This window comes from Podarcis muralis, chromosome 3 (assembly GCF_964188315.1).
Source record: "Podarcis muralis chromosome 3, rPodMur119.hap1.1, whole genome shotgun sequence".
In the NCBI taxonomy this organism is placed as follows: Eukaryota; Metazoa; Chordata; class Lepidosauria; order Squamata; family Lacertidae; genus Podarcis; species Podarcis muralis.
The window spans coordinates 28,453,955-28,481,679 of NC_135657.1; the positions used below are offsets into that span (position 1 = coordinate 28,453,955).

Genomic DNA, 27,725 nt, shown 5'->3' on the forward strand with positions numbered 1-27,725 from the left:
CATTGTAAGCTCATGTTCACTTTAGCATTCCTTGATCAATAAGTACTATTTCAATATACTACTTTTTCCTTATACCTGTAATTATGTAAACATGCATGCTTGATGTTAAAGCAATATCATCTCTCATAAAACTAGATTTTTAATATAAATTGACAATGTGATCTCTCTTGCAAAAAAAGTATTGAAGCAAATATATGTGCTTTTTCTCCACTAGATTCAGAAAAGATGGCGAGGCTATTACGTGCGAAAATATATCCATAATTATTATGCACTGAAGAAGTACCTGGAAGCTATTGCTTTGAATAATGAGCTGGTCAGGTAAAGATAAAAATACTGAGTAGTGAAACTTTAAATTTCTTTTTTTATATATTTCTAAATAGTTTATGGTGCTAATTAAATTATTTCTTCATGGAAAGAATTGCCTCCATTATCCAATATATAAAGTAGTCTTCTTCTTTCTCTTAACTAAGCATGTGGTGCAAATTATGATCTCGTTTATACCAGTATGCATGCAGCTATGATTCTACTAAATCCACTGGAGTGAGCCCAAAGCTGAAATACATACAACACAGAATTTATCTCTTTCCATCTGCTCAGGAGAAAAATACTCTGGACTTTCTATATTAACAAGTCTGTAGAATAATGAAGTAGTGCTAGAGGCTTAAGACCCCAATTGCAACATGTATGTGGGCCCTAATTCTGGTGGATGGGTGCTGAGACAAGGCACATGCTGCTAGGCCATGATAGTTTTCCAGTGCCTTTACCAAATATGTCTCTCAGGGGTCAAGGAGCTGGAGATGGTTAAGAGAATATTGCCACCACTGTCCACCATGTGCACTGAGAGTGTTTATAGAGTAAATCAGCCCGGAGTTAGACTCAACTCCATAACTCAGTGGTGCAGTGAACATTCTGTCTCTTGGGCCTCACTGCTTCCTTAAGGTCTGTAGGTCAAGACACCAAGAGAGTGTCACTATCCCTTTAAAATGGATGTGTGGAACCTGGGATCCTCCAGATCTGGCTGGAATACAACTTCTCCCAGGCTTGTGCCCCAGGGAGGACACTTCAGTCCTGCTAACTCAGTGGCTTGACTTCACTCCCAGAGGCACACTCCACTGTCTCTCGAGACAGACTGATGCCAACAACAACAGCTTCCATCATCCCTGACCATTGGGCATTCTAAATGGGGCTGGTGGGAGTTGGTATCCAAAAACATCTGCAAGGCCGCAGATTCCCTGGTCTGAGAATTGCCCACAAATGACAATTTCACTTGATGTGATTTTTGCCATCATGGGTCTTCTCCCATCGCTTCAGCCCTGTTTGGCAGATTATTTCATTTTTAGCAACTCAGAAAGGGAAATCATAATCTTCTTAGTCTACTGGAACTATCCTCTCTGTGGGAGAAATAATTACTTTGTGTTACAGCTCCAATCAAGATGCATCAATCCTTAGATCTTGTAAATTTACCCAAAAAAAGGCATTTGTGCACATTTTAGTTATTCTTGTAAACACAAATACTGTAGTAAAAATGCAGCAGAATTTTTTAAAAATTTAATTTGTATATTACCCTTCATATAAAGATTACAGGCTGGTTTATAGTATAAAAACAAAATACATAACATAAAAACAAAACAATAACACCCCATCAAGCAGTACTTGGAAACAAAAATCTTCTATGAGTGGTATTCAGCTAAGCTTTACTCAGAGGCAACCCACTGAAATTAATAAATCTACCCTAGTTGTGCTTATTAATTTTAGTGAATCTACATGGAGTAAAACATAGCTGAATACCACCGTATGTGTCTGGATATCCCCCTTTGTCATTATGTTTATATAACACATATGTAAGATTACGTTTTCACAGCCTGCCTCTTACAAAGATAAATTGGTGTGATTAATTTAAAGACTGAGTATGCATTTTCTAGATGTGTCCACTTATAACCTATAGCCCCATAGGCAAAAACTGCCCTAGGTTATGAACAAGAAAATGATATCGTGAAATTAAAAACTAGCCTTAGAGATACAGATTGGCAGCATTAATAAAAATCATAATGCTGTTAATAGTGAAACTTACAATACACTGAGTTTCCCTTCTAATTTTAGTTTCAGATATACATTGACTTTATCTGTTACTTAATGTTTTGCAGCATTAAAGGTGGGATGCAATCAACTGAGAAAATGAGCTAATTTCAGGAATAGATTGAATTCATTAGAACTGTTATCCACAAGCCCTTTGCTATTGCTTATGGCTTTAAGCTTCATTTGAAATAGGTTTAACTGGCGACCCTTTGGCTTGAACTGCAAGTTATGAGACAAATGTGGGATCCCCGTGTTTGCCTTGTAACACTAAAACAAGAAAGAGTTAGGCAGGATAGGGCACCTACGCCATTCTTCCTTCCAAATCCACCCTGGCCATTTTAACCCTACATTTCTCAGCCAAGCTCTGAGATTCGAATAAGCACAACTGGGGGATAAAGAGCTGGAAGGTACATCTTCAGGGGAGAATCAATGGAAAAGTAAGGACAGTTGGTTTGTCCACCTTGGGAACAAAACCGAGTGTTTCAGTAGGTCTGACCAGCATATCACAGCATTGTAAACAAATATTGTCCAATGTCCTTGTAGATGTCTTTATTTTATTTTGACCATTTATATCCTATCTTTATTAGTAAGTAAATTCAGGGTGACTCACAAGAAAGTTATTGCAAAAGCCTGTTGCCCCCTTCATGTGACATAATGATATCATGTGATTGACAGGTGGAGGTCCTGCCCATCTGCCAGATTTGGCCCCTTGATGCAGATCCTAATAAGGATCTGTCCCGTGGAGCCAAAAAGTCTCCACACCCTATTCTGTTCCTCAAGAGGGCTCTGGAAACCCAGCACAAACAGTATGACTAGACTACACAAAGGAAACCTGTCGGTTCTTAGGACTAGGCAGTTTTAATGGAGCAAGAGGGGTTGGAACAGAGAAATGTTCTGTTGAAAGCAAGTAATTTGAAACTGTGTGTGTGTGATATCTGGGCTGATACCGTTACTAGTCTTTCTTAACATGAACATTAGTTAATTGTGCAAACTCTCTGTGACTACTTTTGAGCACTGTTTGGAGATTTCCTTTGGGGAGAAGATGGTGTCCTGCCTCTTAACAGGATTAGGTAAATGGCAGCATATTACACTGATATGGCTGCCCATTACCTTCCAGGCAAAAATTAAAGTGTTGGCCAAATTTGAATCTGTTTCTTCAAAAACTTGGCAACTAATTTCATTGTTGTACTTTTTTTAATTGAACAATTCACCGTAGAGCCGGGATGAAACTTAAAGCAGTTCCAGAGCAGTGATAAAGTAATTATGGGACATTTTGGCTGCTGAACTACCTTTATTAAGGTTACTTATGGACTTTAGTATCTTCTGTAGATTGATTCTGCTGTTAAAACATGAGCTTCAGTGTGTATCACACACTTTTATATAGTCTCAACTGCAACAGATTTCACAGTCTCCTATTTTATCTAAAGTGGGATCTTAACTGTAAAGTAAGTAGAAAAGAAGGAAAAGGTGCAATTTCATTAAGCTCTAACATATCATTGGCTGTCAGGCTGGCCTTGTTATGCTGTCCATCCTCATTTAACTATCCCACAAGATCTCTTAATGAAGTTAAGCCCCAAGTTCACTCCAATAATTCTGTGGCAAGAGTTTGTGCAATGTAACAATTCATCACTTGTCAGGAAGGCACTTTTAGTTTATACATTTAATAAGGGCATCCTCTAGCTTGGTTAATTAGAAGTGAACAGTTTGCATATTTACTAAATGTGGAGTGTCATTGCCACCACGGCCTATTGCCTACATGAATTATTTCTCTATCTGCAATAAACAGCTGGGTAATTATTACTGCCATAATCAGATAAATTCCCTCTGTAAGGCTTTTCTTACATGGCAATTCTTTGAACTCATCCAAAGCTGAACAAAATTTATGAACTCCAGTAGCTGGGCCACTTTTTCATAGTATGCTGTCCCTATTTCAAGGACACATATAGCATTATAAATATTCCATAAATTAGGAGGGTAAATATGATTACCTAAAGATTATATATTAATAAATGAGATTTTTGAAAACACAATTCTCGGGTTGTAATTGATTAAATTATATCACTCCTTCTCTATGCAGTTGTAGGCATCTGACAGGGTATCTCCGGTTCAGGGTAAAAGAGCCAGGCACCAAGATTCGAAGTAAAATTATCTGGGAGAGAAACACCAGAGGAGAGGGGTGTTTGCTCTGTTCATGTTAATAGACTTGTAACTCTTCTTTCATACGCATGAAATGTTAGGTGGGATTTTAGGTGGGGGGGATGTAGTGGGCCATTAAAACAGTACGTTATCTTGCTTTTTAATCATTGTGTTATAATTATTCTTTCTAGAGACGAACTGAATTTACTCATGACTAATTGACTGATATGGTTAACAGGGATAGCCAATGTGGTGCCCTCCTGATGTTGTGATCTACAATTGCCAGCAGCCCCAGACAGCATGGTCAATAGTCAGGGATGTTGGGAATTGTAGTCCAAAACATCTGGAGAACCCCACACTTTCAGTTTTGTGGCTAGTTGTACCCACACATTTTTGTTTGTCCCCAGGACATGTTATCTGGTTTTTTCTGGCTTGGTTTTAGTTTTTTTATTGGGTTTGGACGGGACCCTTCTAAAAGGGAAAAGGCATTAAGTGAAGAAGGGAAAGTGTAAGAACAGGAACAGTTTGCAAGGAGTTAGCTCTCTAAACTGGGTGAATGGGCATTAAATGTGAACAAGTGTAAAGTTATGCACATTGGGGTAAGTAATTCTAACTTCTTATGGGGGCTGATGGGAGTTGTAGTTCAGCAACATCTCTAGGGCCATGGGTTCCCCACTCCTGACTTAAAAAGAATATGACCATAGTGTAGTGCTGCCATACATCCGGAAATTCCCAGACATAGGTGGAATACTGCAGTTGGAAGCGGTGTCTGACGGAAATTGCTGAAATGTCTAGAAAAATCCGGACATGTGGCAACCTGTGTTGGTAGTGTTGTTTTTGGCAATTTTCCTTTAAAAAAATTTAAATTTTTTTTGTGGTCCTTTTGGCAATTTTGCCAAACTAGCTCAACAATTTTGGCCCATAGTTTGAAACATGGCAACCCTACCATAGTGTTATTTCTCACAAAGCCTATGCATGCTCTCCTTGTTACATTTTGGGAGGTTCTCAGAGTGAGTAAGTAGAAAACTACTGTATCTTTCTGCAGTAAAACTCCTGAAGCCTCATTTAAGTGTAACTCCACTCCCTCCCTCATCTTAAATGCACATATAACTTCTTGGTGGTTTCTCGTAGACTCCTGTGTCTCATCTCCTCTCTACTTAGCATAGCTCTGCTAGTGAAAGTAAATATTGGGGCAGGAAGGCAGTAATCAGAGGAATCATTGCTGATGCACTACTGACTGTGATCCCCAGAAATTGATGTAATGCCAATTCATGTTGAAAGCTCTTTTATCGACTTTGAGGCTCAGAGAGCTGATGTAAGTGTATCTGTATCTTTTTAAAAATACTTTTACATAAATAAATGCTTACTACATGTGTTGTAAAAAACTTTGGCACAATCAAATAACCCATTGATAGCCAAATTTTACACTTCATTGGCCATGTGGAGACATCATGGTAATCATAAACCATACTTTACCATGCAAGAGTGTGTTGTGTCCATTTCACTCCTCCCTACCAGTACTTGGGAAAAACAAAGTGCAATGCTTGGCTTAACATCATGGCTGCGTTGGGGATTGTGATACGTTTTGGTGAAACCAGGATTGCTAAGCCCAGACCAAAGCTTAGATTTGCCTACAAGCTAGGATACTTCATTTGAACGCAGCAATAATTTTATAGGAAAGGAAGAAGCAATGACTTAGATCCCAAATCATAAAGACCAGCAATAGATTATCTTGGCATGAAATATGTAAACCTCTATCATTTTTACCTTTCTAGTAGATCTAAAGAATAGAGCAGGCATAGGCAAACTCTAGCCCTCCAGATGTTTGGGACTACAATTCCCATCATCACTAGCTAACAGGACAATGGTCAGGGATGGTGGGAATTGTAGTCCCAAACATCTCTGGAGGGCTGGAGTTTTCGTATGCCTGGAATAGAGAGTTGGAAATGGGGTCATGAGATCAACAGACTAGTTTGATACTGTATCCCTCCTGATATGATGACTCCATCAGAGTAAACCACAGTTTTATTTTGTTTTTATTAATGTTTTACTGTGAATATGCCCTATCTTGACTGTTCTCTCTACCCTTTCCTATACAAATTATACACTATTTTGATTTGTCTGAAATGCCCTTTGCTTTCCTTAATGCTACATATTTATAGTTATACAGTCACAAGATCACAAACTTCTTATTAAAATGCAAAACAAAATGCAATATTTTGATAAAGTTCAATGAAAGTATGTCAGTATAAATCTGCAAGATCTTAGTGTTGAGTGCATCACCATTACGGTCTGAATACTGCTGTAATCCTCATTTAAAGACATCTACTAAAGTGCTAGGAAAACATTATATATGTATTTTTAACATTTATAGAAACAGAAGGAGCACTGTCAACCAAATTTGCATCTCATAGCTGGAACCAACACCACTGCACAATGCATAAATGAAAACTCAGAATAACAATAAGTTACCTTGGCACATGAATGAGTTTTATTTTTAATACCTAACCAAAAGTGAAAAATTCACAGTCTCAGACATTTGTTGCATATAATCTTAGTTGAATCATGATGACAAGTGTTCCTAAGTGCATTACTTCTAAAATATGAATGCATTTAACTAGTGAAAGGATTTAAATTATTGTGGCATTTTAACATAAAAAGATTCTATTCCTTTTTCTCCAACTTTCCCAAAGCTTTATTAGGCCTTCGTTCTCACTTTCGCTGACTTTTACCATTTTTGTAGGGCATTTGGGGGCAGAATGTCAGGCACAGGTTCACATATTCATTTTTCTTTGTAACTTCACTAATATCCTATGCATAGGGTAGGAACATAAGAAGAGCCAAGCCAAGTTTATATAGGATTACATGACAGACAACATTTTAGAAGAGGAATTCCTAGTTCATGCTCATGCTGAAGGGCTTTTCTAAGATGGTGCCATCTGAAACCAAAAAGTATGCCACGTTCTTCTAACCAGTTTTTATTCATATGTAGATTTACATAATTTAATCAATTAATTTAGCAATTATGAATGATAACTCATAGGATAAAGGAATATTCGTTTATTTGGGTTGACAAAAAAAAAAAAAGTAACATCCTTAATCTGAATGGTCAAATTATGGGGCCCTGATTCCCCCTTCAGATTCAACTGCTTTTTGCTGCATTGTGATTTCAAGAGGGTGATACACTGGTACCTCTGGTTACGAACTTAATTCGTTCCGGAGGTCCGTTCTTAAGCTGAAACCGTTCTTATCCTGAGGCGCACTTTCGCTAATGGGGCCTCCCGCTGTGCGCGTGTCTTTGGCACGCAATTTCCGTTCGCATCCTGGAGCAAAGTTCGCAACCGGGAGCAGCTACTTCCGGGTTAGCAGAGCTTGTAACCTGAAGCGTTTGTAACCAGAAACAGTTGTAACCAGAGGTACCACTGTACTGAAGTCTAGGGGAAAGATTCAGTTAAAGGGTCCCAGTAATGGAAGCCCACACAAGGACTTTTCCTTGCTCAGTGGGGCTAATGTTGTATGATTTCATCAGCATTATGTTTAATTTTCTTTGTAATTGTTTCTCTTTCAAAGGGTTCCCTTTATTGTTCTTAATATGCAATGCATGTTAATGGCTATATATTTGAAAGTGGTTTGGGGTTCTTATTAATTTTTTTTGTATTTTTAAAACAATTTAATTTAAAAGTTTTCAGGAAAAGTAGAGGGAAATGTGCATGTGCTTTCACCTGGGGTGATCATTTCGTTCCTTCAGTATTTTCCTTCAGGGCCTGACCTTTGGTAGAGACTGTCTCCCTTTTTGCCTTCCCTCACCTTTGAGTCCCAAGCATGTCTGCCCATGAGAGACCCACTGTAGAAACATATAGCACAATACTAGTTGCACTGAATTAAAATATTCAGTGCCCTGTAATTTGCTTGCACCGGTTCAGGATGAAGCTTAATTCCTATCAAATCTTGCTACCTGGGAACATACATTTATTTTCTGATATCATTGGACTTCCCTTAAGAATCTGCAGACAGTTGGGGGTTCCTTATGCTTGGGAATTGGTACCACTCTAGAAGCACTGTAATAGTAGGGCATAACATATAATTCTTTCTTAAAATAGTTCCTTGTTTTTAGGCTCCCTATTCAGTCTTAGATTCCTACTTACTGTATTTTTCGCTCTATAAGACACACATTTTCCCCTCCAAAAATTAAGGGGAAATGTGTGTGCGTCTTATGGAGTGAATGCAGGCTCCTTGGCTTCAGCGATAGCAACGAGAAGCCTCCGAAACGCAGTGGGAGCGCTCCTGCCGCACTCCAGAGGCTTCGCGTTGCTGTTGCTGAAGCCAAGGAGCCTGCATTCGCTCCATAAAATGCACACACATTTCCCCTTAATTTTTGGAGGGGAAAATGTGCGTCTTATAGAGCGAAAAATACGGTAAGTAAGAATCTAAGACTGCGCTCCGGAGGCTTCGGGTTCCTTTTGTTGGAAGGGGCTCTGTTTCTCTTGCCGCTTCGCTGAAGGGGCGCTGTGCAGAGAGAGGGAGAATTTTTTCCCCTTGTTCTCCCCCTCTAAAACAAGGTGCGTCCTATGGTCGGGTGTGTCCTATAGAGCGAAAAATACGGCACACGCCTCTTTGAATCACTGCTTACTCATATGTAGGACTCTGTGTGAACCCATTTGAGGAAGAAATGCTGTTGCTGTAACTATTGTCCTTAAAAATGTTCTCATTCATCACATTCCTGCACTCATCCCATCCCAACCCTGTTTTTCCTTCTATGGGTGTGTGCTAGAGAGCTTAGAACTCTTGCAGAAGGGAGAGATTCCTCTCTCTTCCCACCTATTCATTGTTCTAGATCACTAGCCACCTAGTGTTGAACTAGGGTCTAACAACCACATCATGTTTTTATACGTATAATGCATTCATATTCATAAATTATAGTGTTTCCATTAAATATTATATAAGATACAAGTTCAACAAAAGGTACCATCTTACAAGTTCAACAAAAGATACCATCTTAGCTTTTTCTCTGTTGCCAGTTTAGCATTGATATATATTGTGAAGAAAATGAGCTCTAAAAATGTAGGCTGCTTGTTCGTGTAAAAAAGAATTATATCTGCTCTTCAATTCTGTGAGTGGTATTTAACTAAGTTTTACTTAGAGTAGACCTACTGAAATGATTGAACATGACTAAACTAGGTCCATTAATTGCAGTGGGTCTAGTCTGAGTAAAATATAGTTGAATACCATCCTATAACTCCCAGGGCGGTTATTGGACTAGCATTGGAGATTAAAAAAGAAAAGAAATACTTGTTACTGATATAGCCTTTATGCTGCAGTGATTGTTCATAATAAAATTATTTGCTGCCAAGTTCTGCATTTTTTGACAAATGTAATTTAATTTTACCAAATTACTATAGTGAATAGTGAATCATCCATTCAGAATAATAATAGTCAACTTTCATTGATGAAACAAAATTATTTTAGATATCATTATAATTAAATTGAATATATATTTTTATATAAATGCTTTTCTTCTGTGTTGTCCAGCACTTATTCGTTTTTGGACAATGCGAGCTTTTACCATTGTTGACAAGACGTTGGATGGAAATGAAGAACTTGTAAATATTCATTCGTAGGCATTTTATTCTCTGTAGTTCATAGACACTGAGGCTGACCAGACAAATCTGCAACGAAAAAAAGAGTAATTACTAAATAGGAAACATATGTACCAACGTTGACAGGTGTAATTGCTTTTAAAAATCAGAGAATGTATGTTTATTTATTTTTATTAATGCTATTGTAAAAATGCTTATTTACTCACATTTCTCGGCTCTGAGATCTGTTCCTTGAGGACAAAGAAAGGTCACCAGTCTCTCCAAGTCCTAGTTCTTTGTCAAAAGTGGACACAGTTAATGAGGTTGGTTTGGTACGGCACAAATTCTCAGACACAGATAGAGATCCTTTCAATGGAAACAAATTTGTTTGGCTTTACCAGGTTACTTAGCGATTAATAATAGCCTTGAGATGCAGGTCAGAAAGGTCAGTGTACCCGCTTGCCAATACAATCTAAAATGTACAGAAAGTCCAGGTCTCCAGGCTTGGAGGCCTCCAAACACTATGCATAAAGTAAAACAGGCTATTTTCCAACTTCTTTTTTCATATTAATAAGCAATTTTCAAGAGAAGTGTGGCAAAATGGGGGCCATGCCACTCTAAGTAATTCATTTATTTTGCAATTTAATCTTATGTTGGAAAAAAATTACACTGCTGCAAAAGCATAGCATGGTGATTTTTAAACGTCAGTATGTTTCATAAGTAACCTTGTATGAAATATTGTATTAGAAGCCTTTAACAGTAAAAGGCAACAAAAAGAAAAAAGAAAACATTCCAGGGATTGAAACAGAATAATACATCTTCTCCTATCTTTAATTTATTTCTGTTTTGTTCTACTTTTGCCTTGTACATTTGAAAGAAAAACATGTGTGATTTACTTAATATTTTACTCTACATGCTATGGATTAATATTTTGATAGAAAAGTAAAAAATGACATAGCATATAGATTTTTGTAACAGAGTTTTCTATATCTGTGGTAAAAATATTGCCAGATTGCATGTTTTAAAAAGTTATGTCCCATTATACTGAAAATATTATTTATTTGTTTTGTATCCTGCCATTCATCAACAAGCAATCTCAGCATGGGTTACATCATAAAAAATGGAAAAAGTACATCCATTGTAATAAAATGCAGTAGCATTACAAACAACATCAAAATGTTCCATATCTACATATTTATAGATAGCGAGAAACTGAAAATATCTATAATTGTAATGGAGTGAGAATGCTCTGGTTTTGTGATGGACAGAGTCAACTGATTGTTGCATGATCATCATAGTTTTCTGAATAGCTCGGTAATGCAATGAAATCCACAGTCCCTACACTTCACACAGGTTTAACTCTGATTTTTCAAAGCAAACCTTTAAAGTGCTTCTTGCGTTCAGCCTTTATTTCAGGAGACTCCCACTGTGCCAAGACCACAGTACTGTAGTAAGTAACTGATGATGTAAAGGAGAGAACTTGTAAGAACTTATAACTCTGGAGGTGAATTCTAGGGGTAGGAAGCCTGAAGAAACCTAGTTTTCAGTTCATGTCCTAGCTGGGACGCTTGAGGGCCCATAGCAAATTAGATGAAACTCCAATTTTGGATAAGGGGTCAAAAGGAAACTCTGCTGATAAAAGTAGTTCCACACCACATGGACATCTTCAGGAGAAGAAAAGGCTAAGGAGTGAACCCTACACAAATCCGGAGTGGAGTCTCTAAGGCGGTTGAATGGTGTCTTGTGTGCCATCATTGACCATGGGCTGAAAATGATCAGCACGGTCGGTGCCAGCGCTTAATGGCGGTCCTACCTCCGAGCTCCGGAGAAGGACTGCTCCGCAAGTTCGGGTCTTACCCGCTACGGCGAGTGGGGGACCCCTAAAATCTCAGGCGCGGAAGCCTGAGAGCAAGGAGACTCGGTGGGCACCTTTGCGCCCCCCGGTACTGTGAAAGAGCCTTTTTAAAGGCTCCGGAGCGGCATCGGGAGTGAGCGCGGTGCTGAGAGTCGCTACCCAGCCTGCGGAGTGAAGCCGTGTCGCCATTAGCGGAGAGCGCCGATTCCTTCCTGAAAAGAAAATCTGGACTGGATTCCCGTGAGTAAGAAGGGAAAAAAAATTAGGAACCTTTAAAAATTGAAAATTTGGCTGAAAACGGGAGGGCAAAAAATAAGGAAGTCTGCCCCCCCCGGACTGCAGGAATTTAAAGCAACGAAAGACCTCGCTGCAGTTATTAGAAACTTAGTTGCGAACTGTCAAACCTGAGCTGTCAAAAGTATCTCTCCCTTCCAGATTGGCAGGAGAAGGGGGAAAAAAAGACAGTCTTGTGAAGATACTTTTAATTTAAAGGGAAACAAAGTTTTTCACTGCTCTGATCCCCGGGACGACCTGCCAGGACTTAACACCGGGAAAACTGTTCTTTAAAACAGCTTTGAAGTGGATATAGACTATACCTTAAATGGTGGAAAAATTTTAAGACATTTAAGATTTAAATGGGACTTTGTTACTGATATTGGACTAACCAAATTTAAATTGGAGAAAAAGTTTTTCAACTTTAATGGCGGACCTGAGATTTTCTACATCCGGCTTTCTGTCTCTTTGTTGTTTCTAACTTGGAAACTTTTAACTGCTCCCTCTTGAGGGCTAAGAGGGAAAAATTGTAAAGTAACTGATTAATACTGGGATTTTCCATTGCAAGTTTTTCCTGTGAGAACGGCCTTGGGATATGAGTGGCACGGCAGAGGAGATAAGAACCAGATCTAAAGCTAAACTAACACAAAAGAAAAGAGGCTCAATCTCTGGCAACACAGTGCCTGTACCAGACAGTGTGACAGCAGCATCAATGGAACCTATGACACAGGCACTGCTTAAAATAAATCAATCCCTTGAGGCCTTAACAAAGCAATCAGCAGAAAATTCAAAGAAATTGACAGAACTTACAGCAAGATTGGATCTGAATACCACATCAGTGGCAACAAATACAGAATCTATAAATAGACTGATTCAGGAATCTTCAGAAACAAGGAAAATTGCAGAGAGTGCAAAATCTGTCGCAGGTGAGACACAGGAAAGACTTGTGCCGATTGAGAAAAAGGTGAATGAGCATGAAGCGGCCCTCTCCTTACTGGAATTACAACGGAAAGAACGAAATCTGAAATTTAGACAGGTTCCAGAGAAAGAAGAGGACAATCTGGCGGAATTTCTCACAGAGGCAATTCTGGAAAATTGGCAAGGAGAGCTGGAGGAAGATGAAGTGGGGATAACAACTGCTTTCAGACTTGGTAGAAAGCAAAGCAAGAAGTCAAGGGATTGTCTGATCACCTTTAGAACCAAAGAGGAAAGAGACAAGATACTGAACCTTCACTATCAAAAAGCTTTGGTGATTGGAAACATTCAAGTCCAAATCTTTAAGGACATCCCTAAATACATCTTGGAAGTGAGGACTTTTTATAGAGATCTTGCCAATTTGCTGAGGAAGAATTTCATACCCTTCAGGTGGGAATTCCCACAGGGGTTGTCCTTTAACTATAAAGGGAAGAAAGTAAGAATAAGAACAGTACAGGAGAAAGAGCACTTTTTGGAGAGAAACCTAGAGGACCTACAGAAAGGTACGGTGGACTCGGCAAGAGAAGGACAAGGATTAACACCAGAAGGAGGAGGGCTAACGGACATTGCAAATCTATCATTTGGACTACCACAATTGCCAACTGAAGAGGAAGAAAAACTTGGAGCAGTCGGAGGATCAAACATCTAACAAACAAAATGTCTCTGCAACTTCTAAGCTGGAATTGCAATGGTTTGAACCATCCCAGAAAAAAACGACAGGTTTTCCACATTTTGAAAAGGGAACAACTGGATCTGATATGTCTACAGGAAACTCACATAACTAGAGCACACAGAAAATTGTTGGTGAACAAAAGACTGGGACAAGAATTTATATCTTCCGATAAAGTAAAAAAGAGAGGAGTAGTGATTTATGCAAAGGAAAAATTGGACCCAAAGCTAAAATTTAAGGATGAAGAAGGAAGATACCTGGCAATTGAAGTACAGATCCAGGGGGGAAAATATTTGATAATTGGAGTGTATGCACCAAATGATGGGAAGGCAGAATTTTTTAAGAAGTTGCATGAGACTTTACTAGATTATCTCGACTGCAAAATAATAATGATGGGGGACATGAATGGAGTGGTTTCTACAAATATGGACAAGGCACAAAGACAGACAATATCTAAAGAAGGAAGATTACCAAAGACTTTCTTTGAGATGACGGAAAATATGGACTTGATTGATATCTGGAGAACAAAGAATCCTCTCGAGAGAGAGGGAACTTTTTTCTCGGAATCTAAAATGACATGGACGAGAATCGACCAAATCTGGGTATCTAGTGTGATGGCTACAAAGATTAAAAAAGTAGAAATCTGCCCAAAAACCTGCTCCGACCATAATGCCGTAAAGATGGAAATGAAAATGACAACAACTGGATCCTTTAGATGGAGAATGAATGACTCCCTATTTAGAGATGAACAATTCTGTATAAAGGCCCTAAAGACATTGAAAGATTACTTCGAGATAAATTTGAGAACAGATGTGGAAAAAAGAACAATTTGGGACGCAAGTAAAGCCGTGATGAGAGGCTTCCTGATACAACAGAATTCAATCAAGAGGAAAAAGCAAAATGAAAGGAAAGAAAGAATTTTAGAAAAAATGAAGGAAGGAGAAAAGAAACTGAGGTCAAAACCAAAGTCTCAAGAAATTTTGAGAGAAATAAAATATTATCAGACGCAATATATGGAACTGACAAATCAAGAGATAGAATGGAAAATTAAACAAATGAGACAAAGGACTTTTGAGTCTGCAGACAAGTGTGGGAAGCTCCTTGCATGGCAATTGAAAAAGAGACAAAAATTGAACACAGTTACTTGTTTGGAGATAGAGGGAAAGAATGTTCATAAGCCAAATGAGATAAGTAACTGTTTCCAAAGTTTTTTTAGGAAATTATACACACAAGGGCCAGTAAATGAACAAGAAATAGAAGAATTTCTTAAAAATTATGGACTACCGAAAATTCCAGAACAGGGCAAGTTGATTTTGAATGAGAAAATAACAGAACAGGAAATAGAGGAGGCCATTCAAAAGGCACAACTGGGAAAGTCTCCAGGACCAGACGGACTGACGGCTAGATATTATAAAGCTTTGAGAGAAGGTTTAGTGCAACCACTAAAAGAAGTTTGCAATGAAATATTGGAGGGGAAAAAGGCACCTGAAACGTGGAAAGAGGCTTTTATCTCACTTATACCAAAGACCGAGACTGAAAAGAACCAGGTTAAGAACTACCGCCCGATATCATTATTAAATGTGGATTACAAAATTTTTGCAGACATTTTAGCAAAAAGACTGAAGAAAGTATTGACAGGTGAGATTCATAAGGATCAATCTGGCTTTCTCCCGGGTAGACACATGTCTGACAATGTGAGGAACATAATAGACATTGTGGAACTGTTGGAAATGAACATTAACAGAAAAGCGGTTTTGATTTTTGTGGACGCGGAGAAAGCCTTTGACAATATTTGTTGGAGTTTTATGAAAAAGAATCTCCAAGGGATGGGGGTAGGCCAAGGTTTTGAAAATGGTATAGGTGCAATTTATTCTGAGCAGAAGGCAAAGCTAATTGTGAACAATGTGGTAACGGAAGAGATAGCCATAGAGAAAGGAACACGACAGGGATGTCCTATTTCCCCCCTACTTTTTATACTGGTTCTGGAGGTTTTGTTAAATATGATTAGAAAGGACCAGTTGGTTAAAGGAATTCAGGTCGGAGTGAGAGAGTATAAATTAAGGGCATTTGCAGATGACCTAGTTTTGACTTTACAACAGCCAATCACTAGCACAAAAAGAGTTTTAGAACTGATCGAGATATTTGGTCAAGTTGCAGGATTTAAGCTGAACAAACAAAAAACTAAAGTTTTGGAAAAAAACCTAACAAATGAAGAAAAAGAGACATTCCAGAAGGAAACAGGTTTGGAGATAGCAAAAAAAGTGAAGTACCTGGGGGTGAATTTGACATCGAAAAATGTGAATCTTTTTAAAGACAATTATGATAAATGTTGGACAGAAGTTAAGAAAGATTTAGACATATGGTCAAGGCTGAAACTTTCCTTGTTAGGCAGAATTGCTGTTATCAAAATGAATGTATTGCCTAGAATGTTATTTCTGTTTCAGACATTACAAATAATAGACAAGATGGACTGTTTCAAGAGGTGGCAGAAAGACATATCGAAATTTGTTTGGCAGGGCAAAAAGCCAAGAATAAAATTTAAGACATTAACAGATGCGAAAGATAGAGGGGGTTTTGCCCTGCCGGACTTAAGACTCTACTATGAATCAGCAGCGTTTTGCTGGTTGAAAGATTGGCTGCTCCTCGAGAATACAGACATTTTGGACCTTGAAGGATTTGACAACAGATTTGGTTGGCATGCATATATATGGTATGACAAGGTAAAATTGCATAAAGGTTTTAAGAACCATATGGTGAGGAAAGCTCTGTATAATGTTTGGATTAAGTACAAAGACCTGTTTGAAAGTAAAACCCCCAGGTGGTTGTCACCAATGGAAGCAAAAGAGGTGAAAAAATTGAATATGGGTTCTAATTGGCCTAAATATTGTGAAATTATAGAACAAGATGGTGAAAATGTAAAATTGCAGAGTTTTGAGAAACTGAAATTTAAGGTGAGAGATTGGTTACATTATCGACAGATAAATGAAGTATTTAAACAGGACAGAAAGAAAGGCTTCCAAGTGGAGAAGTCAAAATTAGAAACAGAACTGTTAGAACCCAATACTAAAAATTTGTCAAGAATGTACAACTTGCTGTTGAAATGGAATACTCAAGATGAAATGGTGAAATCTAATATGATTAAATGGGCACAGGACATTGGGCATGACATTGAACTTGCAGACTGGGAGCAGTTATGGACCACTGGTGTTAGATTTACGGCATGCAATGCCTTAAAAGAAAACATTATGAAAATGATCTACAGGTGGTACATGACTCCTGCTAAGTTAGCAAAGATCTATCATTTGCCCAATAACAAGTGTTGGAAGTGTAGTGAAACGGAGGGAACCTTCTATCACCTTTGGTGGACCTGCCCGAAGATTAAGGCTTTCTGGGAAATGATCTATAATGAAATAAAAAAAGTTCTGAAGAGAACGTTTGTTAAAAAACCAGAGGCCTTTCTCTTGGGTATGGTGGGCCAAATGGTGCCAAAGAAGGATAGGACATTTTTTATGTATGCCACTACAGCAGCAAGAATTCTTCTAGCAAAGTATTGGAAGACGCAAGATTTACCCACGTTGGAAGAATGGCAGACGAAGGTGATCGACTATATGGGACTGGCAGAGATGACTGGCAGAATTCGAGACCGGGGGAAAGAGGCGGTGGATGAAGACTGGAACAAATTCAAAGTTTATCTTAAAAACTGTTGTAATTTGGAAAATTAGGGGCTCAGAGTTATAAGAGATAAAGAACTACAGTTGTATTAATAATTAACTGAAGTTAAATATATGAAATATATTTAAGTTAAGATCAGAGGGTTGCTAAAAAATCTTGAAACAAGAATGCAGGAAAGGGGTGGTATGGGGAAGTCATGTTTTTATTTGTTTATGTCTATGTTTTTGTTTTGTTTATTCTTTAATTATGGAAAACTAATAAAAATTTATTATAAAAAAAAAAAAGAAAATGATCAGCACTGACCTTGCTGCTCTACAGGAGACCAAACTTGCTTCAAATGACAGCCTCCAAGAGATGAATGACACCTTTTTCTGGGAAGGAGGGCATCCAGAAGAACCACATATTCACGGTGTAGGCTTCACAGCATGGAACCCTCTTCTGTCTGCAATAGGACCGCTGACCAAGGGCTCAGAATGCTTGCTTTCCCTCAGCTTTCAACCACCTCCAGTCCAGTTAACATCTTGAATGTCTACACTCCCACTAGACCAGGCTGTTGGGAGGGTCCCAGCCTGCTAACACCTATTCCTGTTGGGAGATTTCAATGCTAGGGTTGGAGATGATCATCACATGTGGGGCAACTTCATAGGCCACTTTAGTATTGGCAGCATGAACAAGAATGGACAACAGCTGCTAGAACTGTGTTCATATCACAGCCTCTGAACCATGAACAGGTTCTTCTCTACCAAGGCAAAACAGCAAGTGTCATGGAGATGTCCAAGGTTGGGGCACTGTGATCATGTCACATGGAGCTACCACAGTGCTGACTGTGACACGGATCACTCTCTAGTGATAAGCAAGATCCTTCTCTGATTCTGCCAAAGAAGCTCTACTGAACTGCCCCAGAGACAGCGTCAAAGCAAGGTGGAACTACCTACAACACAGCTGTGACCTCCTTTGGCAAAAGAGAGGAGCGGATCCCTGACTGAGCCCGGCATTAAGAACAAGGAGCCTCTTTGGCATATTCTTCTCCTTGTTGCTCTCCTATGTCTTCAGCTCAACTGAAGACGGTGTCTACATCCATTCAAGGAGTGGCTGGGGACTATTTAACCTGACACGTTTGCACACCTGGACAAAAGTGTGGTGGGTCCATATCTGAGAGATGTTGTTTGCAGGTGATGCAGCCTTGATTGTGCACTCCAAGGAAGCGCTAGTGTCTCATCAACCAATTTGCCTGAACCTGTATGGGATTCGGCTTTGCCATCAGCCTGACAAAGACCAACATCCTGGGTCAGGACGTTGCCTGTGTGTGTCTAAGTGCAACCAGCTCCTCTTTGAGAACATGTGCACGGTCCTTCACATATGTATTGGGGATTTTTTCATATGTATTTAGGCTTTCCATTTATAGGTAGGCAATTGTTGTACCACTTGAGTGCATGCAAAAGTGCCCTGCATGTGCCCTTTGTATCTACACGGGGCTCTTTGAATTAATTGTAACATTTAATTACATGCATCCAAACCAGTGCCATTAAAATCAATGGGAGTTTTGCTATTAACTTTACTGTGCTGTGGATTGCACTCCCTGATATTTAATTGATACTGAATATGTTGAAGTATTATAAATATTTACCCTACAGGAACTGAATTATTTTCAATGCTGTATTTTACATAAGATGCCCAGAAAAAGGTCAGAACTTACCTAATTAACATTTATTAAATCTACATACATCGCTGAACAAAATTTATGTCTTTCACACACAAGGTTAATTTGAATTAGTGTTTCTTAATACCAATAACAACAAATGTTAATCAAGCTAACTTCTACTCTGGGTATATGTTAGTGAGGGTGATACTGTAATGCGTTGTTATAAATATATTATGCAATCACATTTTATCTATGAAATGTTTTAAGGGTTCAATAATTGGCAATAGGATTAGTAATTTATTAGAAAAATCATAGAAACAAAATCACAGGGTAGAAAATTCCTGCAAGAGTTCTCTTAACTAATTACTTTGAAAATGTTCTGTGTCTTAATACTGAATCAGACCATTTGTTCATGTAACCCAACACTATCTACTCAGACTAGAAGCAGAAGTCCAAGGCAGAAGGATAATGGTCTGGGGTTGTGTGGAGGTCAAATACACATTACTATTTCTGAAGCAGGGTCCCCCCAGTATACTTGCCTCCAGCATCTTGGAGCCGACCAGTCAGCATAAAAGGGGAGATTTTAACCAAAAAGTATTTTCTCCCTTTCTGTTGATTTGAGCCAATCCGAGTTGAAGGAGGTGAGTCAACCACTGAGGACTGACTTCTAGGGACACTCTGGAGTCAGATGCTCAAGAACAACACCAATGAGTTGTTCTGTGTATTCCATATAAAAACACAAGCTGCTTCAGTTTCAAGAAACTGATGTTGAAGTTCTGCTACGGACAATGGAACTTCAGGGGAAACACAACTCAAGTCACTCCAAAATAATATATTGGAGCAAGCACTCCAAATCATATACCCATGTACATGCACAGAAAATAGTAGATCTAGCTGAAAGGCAACACATAGAGAACTGCACTAATTGTTGCAATGCGTCCCTAATTATTACTGTATAATCTTACAAGGTTGTATAAACTTGGAAAGGGACATGGCTGTGAGGAGATCAGGTTGTGAGGAGGCATAGCTGTGACTATTAGGCAGGCACCCTGCATTTCTGAATTTGCTAGTATATTCCTGGTCCCTGGTCCATTGGGGAGGAGTTTCCACCTCTGTTACCTGAAATCTACCACTGGTGCATGGCCCCTCTCCCAATAAATATGCAATAATGAGCAATCTCTATAGGACCCTCTCTGTTAGTCTCTTTATACCTGTAACCTTGTGACTCAGAAAGGGAGACACATGCTTATTCAACAGCAAAAACAGACAGAGGGTAGTTCCTTATTTACAACTTCCCCATACTTACTGAGCTCTGAAGAAGTGTGCATGCACACGAAAGCTTATACCAAGAACTAACTTAGTTGGTCTTTAAGGTGCTACTGGAAGGAATTTTTTTTGTTTTTACTGAGCTCTGTTAGTAAGCAGAATTTTGAACTTAGAAAGACGATTGGTCTAAGCATGGCACTACACAGTCATCCATAAGTATCTATTCTAGGGAGGCTACAAATTTTCATGATGCATCTAACTCACATAACCAACTACATGTTTCCTTCATGCTCTGGTACTAACTATATGGAGAAGTTTATTCATTTATCTTTAACTCCTGCCCCAACATTAAAATATCATGCCGTGTTTAGGGAAGCCTAAGTTTCACAGCTCTGTACTGGGAAGCTTTTGATGTCTGATGTATCTTGGTTTTTTTATATTCTGTTGGAAGCCTCCCAAAGTGGCTGGGGCAACCCAGTCAGATGCATGGGGTACAAATAATCCTTTTATTGTTATTAAAACTAAAACCAGTCATTTCTAAACAATTTGTAAGCTGATTTTGTTCTAAATCATAGATACAAGGATACATCATAATTAACCTATGACTCTTTAAACTCTCGTTTACATGAAGCTGGATCTCTCAGAATGGTTAAGAATCTTGGTGCATTGGCTGAATGTCTCTTGCATTCCTTTGTTCTAACAGTACTAGCCAGGCATTGCTGAATGTAGCCAATCTTGGTGTTGTCGATTTCAGTAAACAGTGGACGATGCCAGCATATCATCACTAGGGAAGATGGGCTGGGAAAGACGTTTTAAAGCACTGATGCCTTTTTACATTGGCCCAGTAATCATTTCAATGTTTTCACGCAGGAAAGAACTGGAAGAGTTTGCGGAGATGAAGGAGAAAGAGGAACAGAAAAAAGCCCTCGAAAGAGAAAAAAGGAAAAAGGATTACCTCGCCCAAAAGATGCATTACCTCCTTAGCACTGTGCAGGTTGGTGTACCTGTCCCTGACAGCTCATGCAAACCACTGAGGCCCCGAGCTTGACAGAGATAAACTAGCAGGCTGAATGGGACATGACTTGTTGAAAAGATATCACAAAGACACTACTTCGAGTTCAATTTAGTGCCTTTCTATAGGCGAGAGCAGGTACCATGACTGCTGCGTGACACGACAGCAGCTTCATAGAGGCGGCATCAGCGCGGCTGGCAGAAAGAGTCCAAGTCAGCAGTTTGATCTGCCATTGTGATAACACAACACAAAGGGCATAACCTCACTTTAAAAACTCATTTTGACTGGCTTATTGTTGTGGTTGTTTCACTTGTCAAGGACTAACCAGTTATTAAGCTGAGGAGGGGTTTCATATTTTTTCGGTTTTAATTGAGCTAATGCTTTGATCAGAATTACATTGCTCCACTATGTTTCAAAATAGGTGGTTAAGAATGGATTATCTGTAAAGAAAACTTTTCAGAGTGATCTTCTTGGGTCAGCAAATTTACCTTGATTACCTTCTTGTAGACAGTACTCTTGAATATATTCCAACAGATCTATTTACTATTCTTAGAAGATTTGCTGGAATTCTGAAGAGCTATTTGGTATGACAGATGTTCCCCTCTTTAATCCCTGCTTAAGTTCATCAGTGCAAATAAGTCTTTCCCTGCCTGCGATAAGTGCTTATTTATATGAACATCCATACTGGAAATGCAAGCACAATTGTTTCAGTCTTAAACGGATATCTGTTATTGATGATTAGACTTTTTATTTAGTCATGCTCACTTTTTGCTTAACAAGTGTCATTCTTCCAATCAGGGATCGAAGACAACAGCATAAGATTTTGCCATAGAAAATTTAGCTCCCTTCTTTTGTGTCACATCAATCATGAATAAGCAATGTTGGAGTTTGTTTACCTAAGCTGCATAGCAATTAATTATGGGAAAGTGAACTGATTAGTGGAAATTAGTTATTTTAATTGTAAATTTAGTGAAATCAAGGTTTGTTTGTGAAGAAACAGAAGAAAGGACTAATTAGTAAATCAATATTATTAAAAATGAATTATTCATCTGCTCCTTGAAAGAAAAAAATCTCTCTGGGAAAGGACTTTTCATTGTTTAAAACTTTAATTTAGATATATAAATACATCCAAATATTTCAAAGAGTGGACAACCCGCATCTCAATGAAGACAGTGCGTATTTATGGTTAATTTGGAAATTTAAGATTTCTCATCCTCATAATTTCAAGACAATCTACAAACATGCTAATCAAATGGTGCAATATGTAGCAACATGTGAAAATCACACTCGTCTCTGAAGTGTAATTCACATTGAAATATTACTTAACAATTTAAGAACTAGCACTTCAGGTCCTAGCCCCAAAATGCACCAATGTCATTGCAGAATTGCAGTGTATCTTACATTCCCTGTGATCCGATATGCAGCAGGTTAATGCAAATATGCAAATTATACACACACACACACATTAAAATATACAGATTTGTTGCATCCTTATATATTACCTTCTCAGGGTGTCTAATGCTGGTATAAACTTAGCATACAAAGAAGTTAAAAATAGAATTGGAATTGTATTTTGATTAAAACTGAGGTTGCTAGAAGACAATGCCTGGAGAAATAAATGACAAGCTCTAAAACTTTATCCTTATGAAATATTGAGCTTTTAATCAACGTTCTTCGTTTATTGGTGGTTTCAATAACTAGTCAAGTAACACCTAACACATCTAAGCCTTCCTTTGTTTGAAGAAAATTCTTTCTTCATCATCCCTATAATTATGAAGAAACTTGCCATAGAATCTATGCCAGTGTTTTCAAGTCATAAATTATGTTATCTGCTCCACCTACTGGTTGCCTTGTGGAAGAGATCCAACTGCGTACTACAGTTAGAAATACACTGAGATAGTGTTAAGATCTATCCAATTTTCGTATTCATAACATTTCTGTTGAGACTGAGATTTTAAAGGGGGAATTTTAAGTTTGTTTTTCAGAGAAAGCCATGGAATCCTTATTTTATTTCTTTAAATGGTGCCTGCTTTTCCTCGCGTTATTCTTTCTCAGGTTTGTAGTGCCAGCACAAAGCTTTTACAAAGACCAGACAACATCATTTTTGTTTTTTAGACTGAACATCCTTTTTATCTGTAAAACAAATCAATAAGAGCAGAGCAGGAAACTTTTATTATCATTTAATATTTGTAAGACACACTACAATTGACAATGGTTAATTTTTATAATAACAATTCTACACTGTAACCCTTCCCAGAGCGGCTTAAAATATGAACATTAGCAATGTGTGTCTCCTTGTGTATGTATTTTTAAAATGTAATTTTGTCGCTCAACTTCAGCAAGAAAAAGAAGAATGTGCCGAAACAGTGAAAGCCAACCAAATTATTACATATATTGTTCCTGTGTTTTGGAAGATTTTGAATCTTCAAGTGACAATAACTATAAATATACCTATTTTCTGCCTCTCATATTATTGCACCAAAATAGCTACTAACATCCTCTTCCTCCTCTTAAAAGTGACTTGCTATGACAGAGCTTGCATTCATCAGTAATTTGGCTAAAACAACAAATGGTAGCATTAAAATCAGTAGTGGAATTATAAAATTAATTTTTTAAGTTAGTATGCCATGGTAAATGGCTTCTATTGCAGCTTGATCTGCTGTCTCTGGTGTTTTGGTTTGTAAAGCGATGATATTTGCAGTATTATTAATTTGCATGTGTTTATTTCTATTTTGGCTCAGCATGTAATGCCTCAGGCTTATATTATTGATTCAAAAAGAGCTAAGTAGTCCGTTGTAGCAGTGTTGGCTGCTGTGGCTTTTCGGGATCTGCAGCCAAAGATGATGTGCCCACACTGTTTTCCGCTTTTTAAACAACTCAATAAAAATAATGATGACATTGTCCTTGAAATGCAACTTGGTGGTACAGTTTTATGGTATGAAGCAAAATCTTACCAATTTTGAAGATAGCTGTAAATCTTGTGCTATAGCATATTTCCTTCAGATAAATAAATTCTCTGGAGGATTTGCGAGAAAATGGCGAGTAGTGGTCCCTGATCTGGCTTTAGCTGTCCATATTGTGTGCAGTGAGTTAGTTTTTAATAATAGCCAAACAGAACGTAGAAAAAAATACTTTCATCCTATTCAGATATAAGATAAAGAAAAGAAGTCTATTGCATGGAAAAGATCCATTTAAAACATAATACTTTACATTAAAGATTGCTCAAAATCTTCATTTTGTGTCATGATCAGAGTATATTGAAGTGCAGTTTTCAGACAATGTCCTCCAGAGAAGAAACACTTGCTTTTTTGGGGGGGACGTGGCTGGCACTGTGGGTTAAACCACAGAGCCTAGGGCTTGCCGATCAGAAGGTTGGCGTTTTGAATCCCTGCGATGGGGTGAGCTCCCATTGTTCGGTCTCTGCTCCTGCCAACCTAGCAGTTCGAAAGCACGTCAAAGTGCAAGTAGATAAATAGGTACCGCTCTGGCGGGAAGGTAAACGGCGTTTCCGTGCACTGCTCTGGTTCGCCAGAAGTGGCTTGGTCATGCTGGCCACATGACCCGGAAGCTGTACGCCGGCTCCCTCGGGCAATAAAGTGAGATGAGCACCGCAAGCCCAGAGTTGGCCACGACTGGACCTAATGGTCAGGGGTCCCTTTACCTTTACCTGGCCAGAAGACACAGCCCTGCCGCCATAACTCTTTTTTCAGATGATTTATTTATTTTGTTTGTAAAATTTATTTCCTACTCCTCATCACCAAACAATTCCAGGGTAGATCACAATAATAAAAATATACCATAAATACACCATAAAGTCAGATTTTAAAATTCCCTATTAACACTAGCATGACAATAGGCAGCTCACGTCATCTGTTCCATTTTAGACAATCCAGGTCTCTCTGGATGCCTGCATGCATCACACACTATCCCCAAAGTCTTGGTGAAAGAGATAGGTTTCCAGCTGGCACTAAAAACTGTAAATGTCAGCACCAGCCACATCATGGGGGAAGGATATTTCCACAGTTGGGGTGCCATTGAGAAAGCCTGATCTCTGCAGGATTCTTAAATCAAAGAACCAACAATACAGAGAGGGACACTCCTTGAGATAACTTGGTCCTAAGATATAAATGGCTGAGCCCCCTGGAAGACCACTATCTGCAAAATAAGAGGAGGACCACCTAGCCAGCTCCTTCAGCGAGATGGCACCTACCACAAACCAACTCTAGTTAGCCTACATGAGGCTTCAGTTGGCTATAAGTCCCTTTAGAGACAACATCTTCTGCAGTTGTCTTGACAACTCTTAGAGCTGTCCAAAGGCCTGGTCCAATCTGCTTTGACTGAATACTACCCGATTGTCCTGTTAGCATCAAGCTCCCATAAAACTGGGTATCTTGAAAGCACTGTTATTCTCTTTTGGTAGAAAGAACAACTGGTGAGTTTATAAAGTAAGGGGAAACCCCAGAGCAAGGAGTCCAGTGAATGAGTCATATTAAAGGCTTAGTTTAATAATTTAAAATGAATACTGCTAAATTAGTTATTAAACAAATGGAGATATATAAATGGCCTAGCCAAAATGGAGGTACTTTAGGAATAATGCTGGACCTCAGTTACAGCACTTCATCAATGGATAAGTAAAACATCACTGATACTGTATACAGACCTGCATATTATAGGTTAGCGTTTCCTGCTTCTTGTTCAAGCAAAATTATTATTAAATTCAAGAGGACTTTTCACACTGCAAGATTCTTGCACATAAGAAATCAGTTTTCCATGTACATCCCAACCCAGTTAAGCCAAACCTTTTGAATTTAAGATGTTGACAAACCACAATTCTAAGACAACTCGCTTGGGACTTAGGTCCAAGTGCATGAATTGAGTGTGTGATTTAGAAATCTGATGCAGGTGTCAGCCTTCCTTGCAACTCACAGCTACACTGAAGTTGTTCAGATGGTTGTCATTTATTTAAGTTCTAGAAGGCAAAATCTTAACAAAAGGCTCTCTTTTGTGGGTTCTTTAAATCTTTGAATAATATTTAGAAATTCTACAGTGAAGTATGAACTTTTTTCTTTGAGGCTAATCTATAATAGATCCTTGGTTATGCCGTTCCAAAATGCATATATACATCTGATTGTAGTTAAAAGAAATTGGTATTATTTTTAACAAAGAGATTACACTGTATGGAATCATTCACTTCTTTATTTTTGCAATATTTTCAAAGTATGTGTATTCATATTTAAATTTCCAAATCATTCTTTCACCTCTTGACAGAGAGAGAGGCCACCAGAGCTCTCCCCTCCATCTGGACATTACCAGGAATGTTCACTGGAATTCTTATGGAAGCATTAACTGCAGTACCTGGAAAAATATCATGTTTCTTTTCAGTTCCCCACAAGAGTAATTGAATGTTGAATATCTTACTAAATGCTGGACTGTGACAGTGTGTTAACACTCTTGACTATCTCCTAACAGCAGGGCAATTATTTGCTGAGTGGGATTTTTATAAATCCCCTGGCAGTAGTATGTCCTGATAATTATGATGAAGTGCACTGGTCAGTGTTGATTCAGCAATTCCGTTTCCAGCAAATATTTCTTTCACACCTCTCCTTCATGCTTCTACATTTATGGTTTCTTTTTTCAAGAAATGCGCTCTCTGTTTCTCCGTCTCTGTGTGTGTTTCACAAAGAAAGTAGAATAGATTACATGCACACAAAAAGTTTCAAGGAACGAGCTAGAGCTTTGCAAGGGAAGGATCTAGGGATCAGGCTGTCATGCAATGTTGACAACTTACCCATTTTGGACAGAGTAATATTGTTTGCCTTTTGGGGCTACCTGGGTGCCCAACACTGATCTTGAATCACAGGTTGAACTCTGTCTTGGAATGCTTTTTTCCAAATTCACTATATATACCAACTGCACCCTTCCTGGATATGTGAGATCTAACCACCATTTTACATGCCTTGGTAAGTTCTCAACTAGATTTTATCAGTGCATTGTATGTGCAACTACTCTTGAACATAGTTGAGAAAATATGGTGGGTCCAGAATGCAGCTGCGGAGTTAATCTACAGGGAGCATTTTAATTTGGGGGTTGATTTCAAAAGCATTGGAAAGGGATTACTTGTAGTTTGGAAAGCTGTTTTAGGTGGGTGCCTGATACCATTTGTAGATGGTGTATCTGACAGCAGGAATCTGTAAAAAAAGATGCAACAGTAGCAATGCACCTTAAGTGATGACACTGGATTATTATCAAAAGAAAATTAGAAGAGTGTAGGTGACTGCTCAATGTAGAAAAAAAATACCAGGTTTGTTTTTTTTTAAATGTGATATTTATATAATTCACAAACTTGATTCTTCCTAGCAAAACCTTTCTCTTTGCCCTCTGCATGCCATTCTCAATTACTAAGATTAAAAAATATATGAAGAAAGCAAAATGATACATTGTTAGAAATGAAAATGATTCAAAATATTAATGTAATGCTAAGGGTGGCTGGGTAACAAATGGCACATGCACGCCTATGCTTGGGATCTGGCAAAATTAATAATACTTCTGGGTCATGCATGGGTTTCCCTGGT

General features: G+C 38.4%; 1 protein-coding gene across 1 annotated transcript in view; it reads left to right on the forward strand.

Moving 5' to 3' along the window:
* Positions 1-27,725, forward strand: part of SPATA17 (spermatogenesis associated 17) — a 76,460-nt gene that overhangs the window by 10,196 nt on the left and 38,539 nt on the right. The window contains 2 exon segments of the mRNA XM_028724628.2: positions 215-318; positions 21,012-21,135. Coding sequence (XP_028580461.2) covers positions 215-318; positions 21,012-21,135 — 228 coding nt within the window.